Source organism: Notolepis coatsorum, assembly GCF_963971535.1.
Source record: "Notolepis coatsorum genome assembly, chromosome: 1".
NCBI classification, from domain to species: domain Eukaryota; kingdom Metazoa; phylum Chordata; class Actinopteri; order Aulopiformes; family Paralepididae; genus Notolepis; species Notolepis coatsorum.
In genome coordinates, this window is record NC_140165.1 from 10,376,299 (window position 1) to 10,392,852 (window position 16,554).

At 43.6% G+C, this 16,554-nt stretch overlaps 1 protein-coding gene across 1 annotated transcript in view; it reads left to right on the forward strand.

The window, feature by feature from the left end:
- LOC311244884 (uncharacterized protein) overlaps positions 1-16,554 on the forward strand; it is a gene marked incomplete at its 3' end in the record, with an annotated part of 90,692 nt that overhangs the window by 26,825 nt on the left and 47,313 nt on the right. The window contains exon 6 of the mRNA XM_084334571.1: positions 8,219-8,363. Within this exon, the coding sequence (XP_084190697.1) occupies positions 8,219-8,363 (145 nt within the window). The remainder of the gene's footprint in view (positions 1-8,218; positions 8,364-16,554) is intronic.

Here is a 16,554-nt window from a genome sequence, read left to right on the forward strand (position 1 = left end):
TTGTTGATGGTCCGGGTTCCTTGATGCAAGTCGTACATTTGCCCAGGCCTCTTGCCAGTCAAAGTCTGTCTCCAGGTCTGGTATATCCCTCCTCCAGACTGAGTCTAGATGGAGGGTTTCATACGAGGCCGTTAGTAATTGATGATAAAGATACATCATATACATCATATACATGTATATCATATACGTCATATACATTTTTATAACTTTGTTTATAAATAGGTTAACTATGTGACGCTGGATATCGTCTAGATACTTTATTTGAATGTTTCGATACATCTGATATAAGGGGGGTTTGGTCGGTTTTATTTTCATATCCATTGAACGTCCACTAAGGCTGGGTAGATTAACATTAGCTCTGTTTAAATGATCTATGATTTTTATGCAAGTCATCGTGTTGAGCCGTGACTTGGCTTAATACCTCCGGAGGTTCATGACGTTTTTTTTTTCCTCTTCTTCCTTCTTTTTTTATCTTATTTTGATGTTTTCTCCGTGTGTGTACATGTTTGTATTGGACTTCGAGATCCATTGACGTTTCGGGCACGTTCTGCCGGCCACTCACTCGACATATAGTGATTTCCACCGTCGGCTTCGTCATTTGCTGTTGCTGTTGTTGACATATTGGAGGCTTCTGCCAGACATAATGGAACAGTACAGAAGATGCTAGAATGTCAGACGAGCTGTTGCACAGCGCCCTCTCCTGATACGATGGACTATGTGCACTTTTACTAAATGAAATGGAATATTCTGTAACTTTTACATGCGTTCTGTTGATCACACACACGGCATAGGTCACCATCGGAGGAAACAACAGCCTTCACAGCGGAATATCGCCCTCCCCTGGCCTGGTGGACGTACTGCATACACGTATTTAACCCCTCCTTCTTTTCTTTTGCAATAATTCCAATACCTTTTCTTTCTATTTCTTCTGCGTGTTTAACACTATGATCGCCGGGGACGAGTTAAGACGTCATTCCTAGCCATGCTCATTCTGCCGAAGACGCCTTTACTCGTTTTTGATGTCAATATTTCAAAAATCTGTCATCGAAATCATATTTCCTTTCCGGAGCCCTGAGATGTGCTGGTGAGCTCCCACCAACTGTCTAACGGTTCGAGAGCGCCATCTGGTGGCCGATCGGCCAAGAGGGAGGGGCGCGCCAAACAGGAAGTGCTCATCCATATGTGCTCCGGGCACTCGCGATCGGTAGCCGGACTCCATCTCAACACACTGGATGATCAATCGCTCACCCTAACTCAATAAACAACGTTATTTGGACGTATATAGTATTATACAACCTGGAAATGGTTCATCAGGATCAACATCCCATAATCGAAAACGGTCTACTCCACGCTGATCGTCCAACGGCGCGAGGAACATACGGTAAGATTCAGCGTTATTTTCTAACGTATTCCATATAAACTGCTATGATGAACATATGACCCACTCTGGATGAATCATCTAACGCTGCCCACGGAATTATAAACGATCCCCCGCCCATCCGGTCATCATCGGATCATACGTAGATCATTCTAGAAGTACGTCCAGTTGAAATTTTTCATCTCGCACAGATTCCTACCAAACTGTATTTGATCATCAATATAATGCATTTAGGGCTATAAATCACGTTCTGAAGAAAGCTGCAGAAAATGATAAAAACATACTTATACTTTAGACCATATTTTAGTATGAATATGTGAATGAAAAAGTTTAACGTTGCTACACCCTGAACAATACATATAGGACATTGAATGGGCCATAATAATGGCAATGTAGCAATAGAATTTAAAAAGTTATAGCCCTGCAAAGAAGGGGAACTTCTCCATAGACAAATAGAGCTGGCGAGGGATGGTAAATTATGAATTTAACCCATGGCGATTAAAGTGTTAAACTTAGCCAAGTTCTTATAAGGTTTAAGTGAATGTACTCTACTTTCTGAGGCATCTTTTATTTTCTATCTCATTTTTATTTTTAACGGGAGAGTGGCTAGCAGCCACTGAGAGAATAATCTACTAATGGTAGATTTGATAGTTTTAGACCCTATGGCAATTTGCATAGGGGAGTTATGGGTGATTTGCTCGATATGGGGATACTGGTTAAGTATTTTAAAGGGTGGGAGGGGGGTGGGAATAGGGGGTTATATGTCTTTTTATTTTATAGTTTGTTGTTATGCTCAGGCTCGGATCTCAACAGGACCTTAACAGTTGGATATATATCTATTATGAAATGCTACTCCAGACAAATTACACACAGGAATACTGCAACCGGTTTAGACTATGGCTAATTTAAATATCTTGATTTGGAATACAGGGGGTCTTAAAATACATAATAAACGCAAAAGCGTGTTTACATGGATGAAAAGACAACAGGTTGATGTGGCTCTTTTAAGTGAAACGCATCTTTTATTGGCTGACAATGTAAAGCTGGCGGATAAAGTATAGCAAAACATAAGCTACTCCTCCATTGTCACTAAATCCTGTGGTGTAGCTATAGTAGTGAAACGGAAGTTGAATATTAAATTGTTGGACGTATGGTCTGATGCAGATGGTCTAGTAACTATTGCCAAGATAGATTACTGTAACAGGAAAATTGCTTTGGTAGCGGCTTATGCCCCTAATGTTTATGACGCTAACTTTTACGACTCACTCACTAGAGCGATGTTAGATCTCCCTGAGTATTCATATATAATTGGTGCGGATTTTAATGCCATCTGGGATCCCTCGATTGATAAATCTAGTCTCACCACATCCTATGACCAGAGACAGGCCTCTAAGGCACTACAGGCCTGGTCCAAGGGCTCAATCCAACGGCGCGAGAGTATTCCTTTTTCTCAGCAAGACACAGGACATTTTCTAGAATAGATTATGTTTTTGCATCCCCTAGACCAGGGGTGCCCAACCTTTTTTGAACCAAGATCTACTTTTTTATTTACCACCTAGCCCGAGAGCTACCAGCCAAAATTGTATATTGTAAGCCGTCATTTGAGGCTTTATAAAAGCAGCATAATGAACACAAATCTGTCAGTGCCGAGTCCGACCTCATCTTAAATAACAAACAGCATTGCTTGTTGTAGTTAACAAGGAGAGGAAGAGTTGATTTAGCAAATTTTATTAATCAAGATCTACTTTAAATCAGCCCGCGATCTACCTGTCGATCGCGATCGACTGGTTGGGCACCACTGCCCTAGACTATTTGATAGCTTTGACGTTGAATTGGGGCCCATTGCACTGTCGGACCACAATTATTTACTCCTAAAGGGCTCATTCAGTAGAATGACATCCCCAGCCCCAAGATGGCGCTTTAACTCGACACTTTTGAAAAACAATGAATTCAACCTGCAATTAACTGTACCTCTCATGTTGGGATGTAATTGGACCCCTATTACTTGATATGATTCTACACTCAGTCAAAGAGGGGAACTTCTCCAGGGATGTCAATATGGCACTCATATCTGTCCTACTTAAGAAAGATAAAGACCCCACCGAATGCGGTACTTATAGACCCTTAAGCCTCCTCGGAACCGATCTCAAGCTGTACGCTAATGTACTAGCCATCCGACTCCAAAAGCATATGACATCTTTAATTCACCCTGATCAGACAGGCTTCATAAGAGGCCGCCTGATCACGGATAATATTAGACGGTTACTACATGTGATAGATTCCAGCAAGGATGCCGCGCCTCCTACAGCTGTATTATCCTTGGATGCGATGAAGGCCTTTGACAGGTTGGAATGGTCTTATTTATGGAAAGTACTTAGAAGGATGGGGTTAGGAGATGGGTTCATTCATATGATCAAAGTACTATATACAGATCCATCGGCAGGCCCGGACTGGCCATCGGGAGCACCGGGAGTTTTCCCGGTGGCCTGGCCTGCACAGATTTAAAAAAATAAAAAATTATATAAAAAAAATAAAAAATTATTATTATAATTTTTTTTTGCCAGGCCATTGTTTCTAGTTGTGGCGGCGGCGCGGCGCGATAGTTAGATAACCTAGGTGGGTGGGGAACAACCAGGATTTCACTGTCTGCGGCAGAGTTGGAGAACTATCTGACTCTCTCCCTCACGCGGATCACAATGGAGCCGTGTTGCCGCTTGTGATTGGTGGAGGCGGGACCAGGCGATACAACTGATTGACAGCGGAGGCGGCGAATGGAATGGCAGACGGCACTCAGATGCAGAATAACAGCCAGGCAATGAGCCAGGTTGATTGATTGATTGATTGATTGAAAACCTTATTAACAGATTGCAGAATGGGTACAGTACAGTACAGCTCAATGCATACAATTGTTAAGGGGATGCAGACCAGAGAAAGACTTTCGTCTTGTTTACATCAGGGTCCCCCATTTTTTATTCATCGTAACATATATGACATACAGATAGACAGTACTGCTACATCTATACATTTATGACATACCAGATTTGCAAATACAGTACTGTTTGTGATACGAAAAGAGTCCAGAAAAGAAGTATATACATTTGACGTAGAAACTGTACATTGGAAGAGGTTGGGTAGGTGGGGGGGGGTACTGTACATTGGAGGTGGTTGGGTGGGTGGGGGGGGAGGTTGGGTAGGAGGGGTGGGTGGGGGACACTGTACAACTGTACAAGCAACACTGTACATTGGAATATTGACAAGACCATACTTGGTCATTTTTACTGTACATTGGAGGGGGTTGTGAGGGACTCGGGAGAGATACAGTAGAGCGAAAGTCAATTAACGTTGATGTCAAGATGGACAGTGGAAGAAAAAGAAAGGGTGGAGGAGAGAGGGATAAAACAAAGAAAAAGAAAGGCCCTTACAGGAGAGTGGTTAACTGTATTATAATAGTAAATAGAAAAATATGTTGTGCTCTTGCTTTTTTCTTTTTGAAGGTGGAGAGAGTAGCATTGCTAGTGCCACAACAGTTTTATTTGAGGTCCATAACAGTACATTGTACTAAGCAATTGTTGGCTCATTAGTTTGTGATTCACATTCACTAAAATTCACCAGAATGCAGGAAATTAAGTCTTTGTAACAAAAAGTTTCCTGGTGGGGGACCCCCAGACCCCCGCTTAAAAAGTGGCCTGATTGGGGCTATATTTCGCGCTATATCTCCCGGTATGAATTATTTCCCCAGTCCGGCCCTGTCCATCGGCCATGATTTTAACAGGTAAATTCTGCTCCCCACACTTCCCTGTGTCGCACTCGTCCAGACAGGGTTGTCCTTAGTCCCGGACTATTTAGCACAGTATATAAGACGATCCCAGTCCATAGCGCCGATCTCAATTAAGGGCACACAGCATCACATTAGCTTATATGCAGACGATGTAATATTGTTCATGCAAAACCCTACCACCTCCCTACCTCATCTTCTCAAAGTAATAGATGATTTTGGCAATCTATCGGGATTTAAGATAAACTGGCCAAAATCGGCCTTCCTTCCTCTTAATGTGACTGCGAAGGCTACCACCCTCCCAGCAAATATACCCATGGTAGAACACTTTAGATGTCTTGGAGTTGAAATATTCCCCACTATAAGCCAAACGGTGAAGTATAATTATTCCGGATTGCTAGATAGGATCACAAATGACTTCGGCAGATGGTCAAAATAAAAAAAACTCATTACAGGCCAGAGCGTCAATAGTTAAGATGGATGTTTTACCCAGAGTTAACTTCTTCAGCTCGATGTTGCCGTTACCCCCCCTGTTGGTTACTGGCAAAAATTACACTCCTCTGCATATACATTTATTTGGAACAACAAACGACCACGAATAAAAAGATCCACTGCACAGAGAAATAAAGCCGACGGGGGTTTAGCCTTTCCAGACTTCAACTATTACTTTAAGGCGTTCTCTTTAAGACCACTGATCACCTGGTTTGATTCTCAAGCATCGGTATCCTGGAGACCATTAGAGGAGAACATAGCGGCACCACATAGACTGCAGGATATAGTGTATACCAACTTATCAATTAAGCAATGCAACTTGAGATATGGCCCTCTTATTGCACATGTGATCCGGATATGGCGTGACACACAGAAAAAGTGTACTAACCACCATAAATGGCACAGTCATTCTCCCCTATTTAATAACAAGTTACTCCTTATTGCACAACAACCTATCAGATTTCCTAGATGGGAAAAGAAAGGCATACACACATTGGGGGATATCTTCGATGACTATGGTTTCTGCAGTTATCAAGATATATTTAACAAATTTAACCTCACCAGTTCCACTAATTTTTTCTATCTACAATTAAGAGCAGCTTTGAGAGCTCACAGAGTCCCATTAAATATTCCACTTGAAAACCACAGATTTCACAAATTATTTTATGACAAGGAGACATCGAGAGGCTTTGTCTCTGACTTTTATCGCCACTTACTTACGTCCTCATATGAGGTCCTTCCCCTAGACTCGGTTTGGAGGAAGGATATCCCAAACTTGGAAGTAGATTTTGATTGGGATGCAGTCTGGGCAAACGTTTGGCTATCATCACGCAACCCAGATCACCAACAGATTAATCTCAATTTTGTTCATAGGACTTACCTGACTCCTAGACGTTTGCACCTAATGGGTCTCAGACAAGACTCTCGATGCTCCTTGTGTTCAAACGGTGCTCTTGGTACATATATGCATATGAATTGGGAATGCCCTCCTGTTAAGATTTTCTGGGGAAAAGTAACCACTCAATTATCAGAATTTTTATCTCTGACCATACCTACACTGCCTTCTGTATTGTTGTTGAATGATGTTTCTCAGTTATCGACCTCTGTACATGTAAAGAGACTAATTTTGGCCGGTCTTACGGCTGCCAAAAAGTTGATAGCGTCACGCTGGATTCAACCGGATAAAATGTGCCGGAAGGTATGGGTTCTTACCTATCTCGATGTGATTTATCTAGAGATATCCACTGCACGAATTTGAGGTGTTAATGAAGCCAGCATAGCAGTCTGCGTAGCTGTGGTGGAGAAGATAAAGGGAAGCATATAAACTTGTAATTTTCTGATGTTAAATGAAATAGTGGATGTATAGTCCAAGTGGGGGTCCTGAGGGGGGGTGGGGGGGAGGGAAGGGGAAGAGCGGGGAAGAGCGAGCAAGAGCACATGTATTGTATTTATTATTTTATTACTTTTAATCTAAATTTATTTTGATTTAATTACTGGATTGTCATTATTGTTATTATTATTTCTGTCATTGTCCTGTGATTTATCATTGATTATTACTGTTACTGTATTGTTTGTCTAGTTTCATGTTAAAAAAGGAAAAATAAAAAACATTTGTTCAAAAAAAAAAGTTATTGTATCATAAGCATCTTATCAAACCAAAACATAATTTTGAGGCATCAAAATAGTTTTAAATTATTTTCTTTCTCTCTCTGTATAGCTGCATACTTCAATCAATTCGGTTAACTTTGCCATCAAACTCTCGCCTCGCACAGCTTTATTTGTAATGTTTTTCTGTGTCCATGTGAGCTTTGAGATCGCCAGCACCTTTTATTAGACACCGAAACATATGGTCAAGCTTTGCACGCGCTGCACTCCGCTTCCAATTAGTCTCAACCGGGACGGTAAATTGGGAATTTTCTCTGCAGTTCATCTGTAATGTACATTTTCGCTTTGGCATTGTGAGCAGAATCTTTGTCATCTGTTGTGTGTGTGAGCGCAGTAGCGACGCCCACAAAGCACTGAAAGCGGGCTTCTCTGGGTAACGTCACACGCAACAGGGTACCGTAGTATTCGGTGCAACGCGCCAGTCAATTGAACTACATGCATATTTTACACAAACGTTTCTGTGCGCGACAGATTTCAGATGTGCGTGGGAGCGTTTTGCCGTGTGTGCACAGGCGCACGTTAGAGGGAACATTGGTGAGATGATGTGTTGGAACTAGTCTCAGTGTGATGTAGTCACTAAATGCTGGGTCTTGAAGCATAGAAAATGAGGCACACTGTTTTCTGCTGTGGGTGATTAAAACTTCTGCCAGGTCAGAACTCCGACCACGAGACTGTGTGTAAACTGAGGGCACTGCATCAACTATACTACTATAGTATTTCATACCACTTGATGTCCAAAACTCTGAACTATCTCTTTAAGGTGACACTCATCAAGTACCAGTGACAAGACATGTCTAACATCAAAAAACAATACTCAGCCAAATATGTCAATCTACAATGACTGGGGAGAGTGAACGTTGTACATTGCAAGACTCTTATTGTCGCTGTTTTTTATCTGGTATTTTTAGGCCACAGCCCCATTGATATCCAGTACAGTGAAGGAGATGGCGTCTTGCAGTCACGTCTCTCAGTTGGGAGTAAAGGAGCTGTTTGTCTACTTGGTGGACTGCATTAAAACACCAGGACTTAAAGGAACTGTGAATGAAGGAGGAGGTAAGGCTCTAAAGCGTAAATCCATCTTCAGCGTTCATACAGATGCTTGAAATAAATGTTTTTCCATGATTTTCATTACCATAATTTTCAAGGTGACATAATACTGTGATGCATCTGAAGAAAATCTCCATATTCCAATAAATCTAACTTTATTTAAACCTCTCATGAAATGCACAAATAAATCTATAAGATCACCAAAAGAAATGGCCCATCAGTCATTTCCAGCCATTTCAATATCCAGCCATTTCCAATTCCCCATTACTACTAAATGGACCTGTGTCCCATTAAAACATAAGAAAAAAAATATATGTTACAAAAAATGTATGTCCCATGATGCTTCAATGAAAAGAGAAATTCAGGATATATATACAGTAATGTAAACTACTATGCTAAATCCTGATTAACACTTTAATCGCCGATGACGTGTTTAGACGTCATTCCTAGCCATGCTCATTCTGCCGAAGACGCCGTAACTCGTCTTTGATATCAATATTTCAAAAATCTGTGATCGAAATCATATTTCCCCTCCGGGGCCCTGAGATGTACTGCAAAGCTCCACTCAACTCTCTAGCGGTTCAAGAGCGCCATCTGGTGGCCGATCGGCAGATCGCCAACAGGAAGCAACTCGTCAGACCGGACGTGCTCATCCATATGTGGTCCGGGCACTCGCTATCGTTAGAGAGACTCCGTCTTGACACAGTGAACATCGATCGGTGCAAATAACTCGAAAAAACAACATGATTTGGACGTATATACTATTATACAACCTGGAAATGGATCGGGCATTTCTCCATCCCATAATAGAAAAGATTCTGTTCCACGCTCATCTGCCAGCGGCGCAAGGAAGCCACGGTGAGTTTCAGCGTTATATTCTAACGTGTTCCATATAAACTTCTATGATGATCATATGACCCACACTGGATGAATCATCTAACGCTGCCCACGGAATTATAAACGACCCCCCGCCCATCCGGTCATCATCAGATGATGCGTAGTAACTTCTAGAACTACGTGCAGTTGAAATTTTTTATCTGGCACAGATCGCTATCAAACTGTATTTCATCATGCATATAATGCATTTAGGGCTATAAATCACGTTCTGAAGAAAGCTGCAGAAAACGATAAAAACATACTTATACTTTAGACCGTATTTTAGTATGAATATGTGAATGAAAAAGTATAACATTGATACACCCTGAACAATACATATAGGACCTTGAATGGGCCATGATAATGTCAATTTAGCAATACAATTTAAAAAGTTATAGCCCTGCAAAGAAGGGGAACTTCTCCATAGACAAATAGAGATGGCGAGGGATGGTAAATTATGAATTTTAACCATGGCGATCAAAGTGTTAACACAATGGAGGCCAAACCTGAGATAAGTCGGGTTAACTCGCCAGCGGTTGGGCGCCAGACCCGAGATTTCTCTGGTTTTGGTCGTTATTTATTTTATTTGATATTTCCATTAATAATCCATCGAGGGAGCCTGTGTTATCATTGGGAATTAGTCTGAGATCGCATCCTTTGAAACTCTCTGTCATGGGCTGTGCGTCTATCTAAAGTGTCCGGGCGGAGTTTTCCTTGTCGGTCAGGACAAGCGTTTATAACGCATGGATTGAGGAGAATCAAGCACTCCTGGTTTATGTTCTTTGGTGGATTATGTTGGCAACACGATCGACATCAATACATGGGAATGGCGATCAGATAATTGGAATATTCTTTTTGGAGTTCATCCTAGTCAAGGTAAGGGCTATATGGTATCAATCTTGCGTTGATCCAAGAATTCCTTTCCCTCTGGTGCTGAATGAGTTAAAAGAATAAAGAACACACCAAATAGGCTGTTTTATATAATTCTTTTTTGAATGTACATACTTTATAAAACATATACCCATCCTTAAATATTTTTTTTATAATTCAACCTTTATTTAAAAATGTATTCTCATTGAGGTCAAGAGCGCCCGGGCCAAGACTGGCAACAGCACAATTAACAGGGTTGCAGATATTTAATTTCAACCTTTATTTAAAAATCATAAGCTTCTGAGGTTTCCCTCATTTACAGAAACTACCATTGTACAAATGTAAACGGTACATAATAGAAAGCAATAAAAGCATAGGGGTGGGACGATGCATCGATCCAGATCGATACATCGATGTAATTATCAACAAACCAATAGGATTGATGCAACGTAAAAAGATCGGTTCATATCGATACTTATTTTGAAAATCCCGTGGCGAGCATATCTGCCCAACTACAGTAGCTCCGTGTGTGTAGACGTTACAGCCAGATTATAAGGCTCTGGTTACAGCATAGCTCCAGAGTCCACCTATTTGGCGACTCAAAATAAGTCCCTGCTTTTTTTCTCACAATGGGTAAAATACATCTAACATGCTTTGCATCCTCGCCATTCCTTTATGCCCACGTCGCGTTAATTAAAGACCTAACCTAATGTTAGCTGCTTACGCTAACTAAGCTAAGCTAACCCTGATCAGAGACAGAACAGCAGAGTTCCATTAGTGGGGAGGGGGCATTCTTCCTTTCCGTGTGTGTGTGTGTGCACATTCGCATCCCATCTCTGGTCTTTGGAAAGATAATTTATATTCATATTTAAACATAAAAAATATAATACATAATAAATGTATACATGACAACAATAGATTGTTTTTCATTTAAATGTCTGGAAGAGTTCAAAAATATAAATGTCAAATGATATTTTCTAAATGTTACTGATTGTGTTAAATGGGTATATGATATCGTCTCATATCGATCGCAGGCACCTGAATCGAATCGTATCGTGGCAGACTTTGTGATATCGGCAAATATCGTTGTCCAAAGAATCGCTATCGTATTGTATCGTGATGAAACTGGTGATTCCCACCCCTAACCCAAACATGCAAAGAGCCATGGTGAGTAAGGAGGAACTACAATATGCCTCGTTGGTATAGTCAGGGTGTGATTTCCCGGCTCCGCGAGACACCCTGCTCGCACGGTTGGCGAGACCAGGGTTGACAACGCACAGCGGGAGGGACCGGGCCACCTATCTACGGTTCCTGGCGAACCAGCACCAGTTGGCTGCAGGGCCGCTTTGGGATTATCACCACGTATGGTTACGGAAGTGCCATATGTCGGCGTGGATGGAGAGAATGCTAAGGTTGGGGCTTGTGTTGCAGTTTGCACACCCCCACGCTCCGTTTTCGGGTTTGGTACAGACTCTATTGTCGGGGTCCTCGGCAATGACGGCCCTGGCCGAGGAGATTCGTTATCTGGTGGTGAAGCAGGCCGTTGTCATGGTCCCAAGGGAGGACGCGATGACTGGCGTTTACTCCCGGTGTTTTCTGGTGCCCAAGAAATCGGGAGGTGTCAGACCCATACTGGACCGGTCTGCGTTCAATCGGCTGATTGTGGCGAGGAGGTTCAGAATGTTGAATGTCAAACACCTGTTAAGCGCTGTCAGAGTGGGAGACTGGTTCACCTCCATAGACTTGAAGGATGCGTATTTTCACATCCCGATCTTCCCTCCTCACAGGAAATTCCTGTCCGCTGTCCGTGATGCGCCTGCTCGGTATGATGGCATCTGCTCAACCTGTGGTCCCTCTTGGCCTCCTTCATGAGGAGGATACAGAGGTGGTTTTTCAGTATGAAAATAGACCCGGTGAGAGACAAGGGGAAGCGGCTGAAGGTTCCCATGTCTGTACTGGGGGATCTCAACCACTGGGGGTGGCCTGGGGTCCTCACCAGCGGGGTCCCCATGGGCAGCAGGCTATCACACGTCACGGTCTTCACCGACGCCTCCCTCACGGGATGGGGGGGACGTGTCGGTCTGACTGCCTGGTCTGCACTACATATCAATGTGTTGGAATTGAAGGCAGTCCTTCTGGTCCTCAAGCGGCTCGGCCACCTTGTGGTGGGCGAGCATGTTTTGATCAGGACGCTCCCCCCATCTACACTGGACGTCTCTCAATCTGTGCAGCCTGAGGGTTCTCCACATCCCCGGCAGGGAGAATGTGGGTGCAGATGTGATGTCGCGGGGCGGTCCTCACCCGGACCAGTGGGGACTACGTCCAGACATAGTCAGACAGGTCTGGGCCCGATTCGGGGAGGCCTCGGTGGACCTGTTTGCGAGCAGACAGTCCCACCAGTGCCCCTTGTGGTTCTTGGTCAGTCGGAAGAACAACCCCTCTCTGGGAGTGGATGCCTTCTCGGTGTATCCATGGCCGCCCGGGATTCTGTACGCGTTCCCCCCATACACCTGATGGCTCAGCTGTTGGAGCGGGTACGTCGGGAACGCAGGACTTTGATCCTGGTCGCGTCGGCCCAGGGCTCAGCTGTGTGGTTCCCGGCCCTGATTCAGCTCTTGGTGGCCCCGCCGTGGCCTGTTCCGTGGTCACCGCGGGCCCTCTCTCAGGCATGCGGAACTCTGTTTCTGCCTCCTGTTCTGGGGCAGCCTTTGATGGTTTGGCTGCTGAAAGGGTGAATCTGGAGGGGATGCGTCTTAACCCTACTGTGGTTAACACCATCCAGAACGCGCACGCTCTGTCCACTACCGCGGTTTACGCAGGGAAGTGGCGTATGTTTCAAGAGTGGTGTGAGGTTGGGGGCCTGGACCCGGTGTCATGCCTCCTGGACTCTGTTCTTTCCTTCCTCCAGTCTATCCTGAATAGGCTGTCGGCCTCGACAGTGAAGGTGTACGCCGCATCTATATCTTCTTGTCATCTGGGCTTTGAGGGCAGACCGCTGTTCAGCCACCCTCTCGTGAGACGTTTCCTGGCTGGCGCACGGCGTCTCAAGCCTGTGGAACGTTCTCTGTCTCCGAGTTGGGACCTCCAACTGGTCCTAGGACGGTTGTCGGAGGCCCCGTTTGAGCCTCTTGAGCAGGCGCCGTTGGATCAACTGTCTTTTAAGACCGCGTTCCTTTTGGCCATCACCTCCACTAAGCGCGTGGGTGAGTTGTGTGCTCTCTCGGTGCGGTCTGAGTGCCTGTCTATTCGGGCCGATAGCAGTGCGACTCTGAGTCCTAATCCGGTCTTCATGCCAAAGAATATCCGGAGCTCTTATCGCTCCAGGGATATTGTGCTTCAGGCTTTTCACCCTCCTCCTCACGTTAGTGAGTTGGAGCCTTCACCTGTGTCCTGTAAAACTGAAGGTTTACCTTAGTTTGTTTGTTATGGTGGCTCTCGCGCGGGTAAGGCGCTGTCCAAGCGACGCCTGTCACATTGGTTGTGCGAGGGCATTGCCCTTTGCTACACGTTGGCTGGACAGGTTCTAGGCTTGGGCGGTATAATTTTTTTCACACAGTCATACCTTGCTGACATAATACCCCGGTATACGGTATATGACGGTATGACAAACAATAACGTTAGCATGTAGCCTAGCCATGGCAGACTATTTGATTCCTTAAGGGCTCGAAATTGCCTGGGTTTTGGTCATATGCTCCCGAAATGCTCCCGCTGTTTGGCTACTTCTATGTGCAGTGAAAACTACTCTAATGCTTTATAACCTAGTCATTGATTTAGTTCAGGGTAATCTAAAATTAGCCGCGGAGCTAACGCTAGCTAACGTGAGCTAACGCTAGTTAATCAAGCTCACAGAGAGAGATAAACAGCTGACAGCGGACAGTACAGGTACAAATACAATAAAAAGCGGGTGGGGGCTGTTGTGTAAACCTTGTACTCTTTAGTTCACATATAATAAGAGACAGATTATTTGCTTGTTCCACCAGTGCACAACAACCACAACGCTTTACGGTATTTTCACAGCACTGTCGCAACATTACCGTAAAACGTGAACACCGTTCACTCGCTCCACTAGTGAGGAATGGTCTCGCCCTCTGCTGGCACGTGTGTGCACTACACTCAAAACTCTATATGGAAACTGAAGCGCATCTGTGATTTTGACGGTGACGGTATTGACGGTGACTGTATTGATTTTCAATACCGTCGGGATTTCTAAATACCCTGGTATACCGTAATACCGTCATACCGCCCAAGCCTAACAGGTTCCCCCCGGGGGCGTCAGGGCACACTCCACTCGTGGTTTGGCGGCCTCCACTGCCCTGTTGGGAGGGGCCTCGGTGGAGGACATCTGCGCTGCGGCCTCCTGGTCCTCCCCGGGGCCTTTTGTTAGGTTTTACCTCCGCTCTGCCCCTTTTGATCTCATTTCAGCGCCCTGAGGTCCCTTGGATGTTTTCCACGTATGGAATTCGAACTTGGAAGGGCGTGGACGTGACCACTTCCTGTGTCTTGTAGAGGCACGCACGGGGGCGTGGTCACGTGCAAGTGAGGTGCATGTAAAAAATGTTCACGGGCACAGTAGGTGCTGGAGAGATGGTATCTCATAATGGCAGTGCGAGACGCTCAGCCAGTATTCATATAACTAGGGTTATAGGATAACCTTCGTTTTTCACATGATCTAGCATCCCAATAGGCCTCTCTGTTTACGGTTTCATTCAGTAATACAAATAATAAAATAGAATAGACAGTAAAAATGTGCCGTTTTATTTAGTTTAAAAATAGGCTAAAAATAATCAAATAGAACGGACAGTAAAAAGTGTGATAAAATAGTTAAATAAAAATATAACGGAGCAGTGCATCGCTCTTAACACTGGAGTTTCTTTATAAAGTTGTAACATACAACAGAGCAGTGCATTGCTCCTAACTTGGAGTTTCTTTACAAAGTTCAGTTTTGAATTACAACAGAGCAGAGCTCTTAAAATTACAGTGCATAGGAGGTAGACCAATGGATACTCAAGTAGTGTGTCGGGGGCACAGAAGCTAAACGCAGATTTTCCTAATTCAGTGCAAACTCTGGGGACCTTATGTGGTTTTATAGTAGAAGCAGCAGCATGTCTATAAACGGTGTTTATAATCCAAAACCAAAATAGCTTCAACAACCCTCCTTCTGCTAAGTATAGGAAAATAGGTTTTGTTTCTGTACAAAAAGCCAACCTTCTGTTGCAAATTATTTGCAAGGTTATCTACATGGCATTTAAATGTAAATTTCTCATCAAGCCAGATGCCAAGGTATTTATATTCTTTTAACCTATTGTCCCACATCTGAACCTTCCTGAACTTGACCTTCATGGGTTTGTGATGGATTATTTGTTAGTGGGTATTTCAAAGTACCTCATATTTGGTACCATTTTGAAGCTAACAAGGGCTTTCCAATGATATAAAATATGTGTATGATGATCATCATTATTATTATTTTTCATATGTAGTTGAACTTGAACTTGTTGAAATTTAACTTGAAGATAAAAATGAATTTTCAAGCACTTTCCTTACTTGGGATAAGAAGAATTAGAGTGTATGATATTTAGCCAACCTTGTGGGCAATATAGAACAGTCGACAGAATAGAAATATCATCTATTGTTCAAAAGTTATGAATGAATGAAACTAAATATAGAAAATAATTTATATATATATTTTTTTATATTTATTTTGTATTACTATTATTTATTATATAATAATGTAATGTGTGTGTGCGCAAACATTTGTATTCAAACTTACCCCGTTCTCTTCCTCGAGCCTAGTCTTCCTCTGCCTCTCTTCCAAGCCTCATTCCTGAGCTGGGAAAGGTGGGGGCCAGGCTGGTGGTTGTGCTAGCTGAATGTTAGCCATGAGCCAGGTACAAGCAGGCCCCAGCTAGCTCGGGGCTAGCTGGTCTAATCACCGCTGGCCGACTAGAAGCGTCATTTCTGGGCATATTTAGCCCGCGTCGAACCGATACACACATAGTCTGTTCTGGGATGATGAAATGAAATATAGAATATGACCCAGTAATGAATAAACAAATAACAGCAAATACAGTATTTGAAAACATTGTTAAACTGAATTGTACTGAAAGTACTTACATGATCGCCTCAAAACGGACATTCTCTGCCTCTGCCTGGGAACAATTTGGAAAATGCTGCAGTCTCTCTCGATTGGTCTCTCTAAACGCCCGTCTTTTTTTCCGACCAATCCCATGCTGCCGTCCCTGGGACTTCACGAAATCCGAGACTACCATATTAAAGGTACAGTTCTTGGCTTGAAAAAAGTCCTCGGAATGGTGTCGATTGGACGAGAACTGGAGGCGTGACGGAAATTTGATTGACAGTGACGATGCCGTCATTCCCGATCGCCATCGGTTGATAAGAATTCTCAATAATAGACCCATTCACAGTAGATACAGTATAAGCAAATGATCACAGA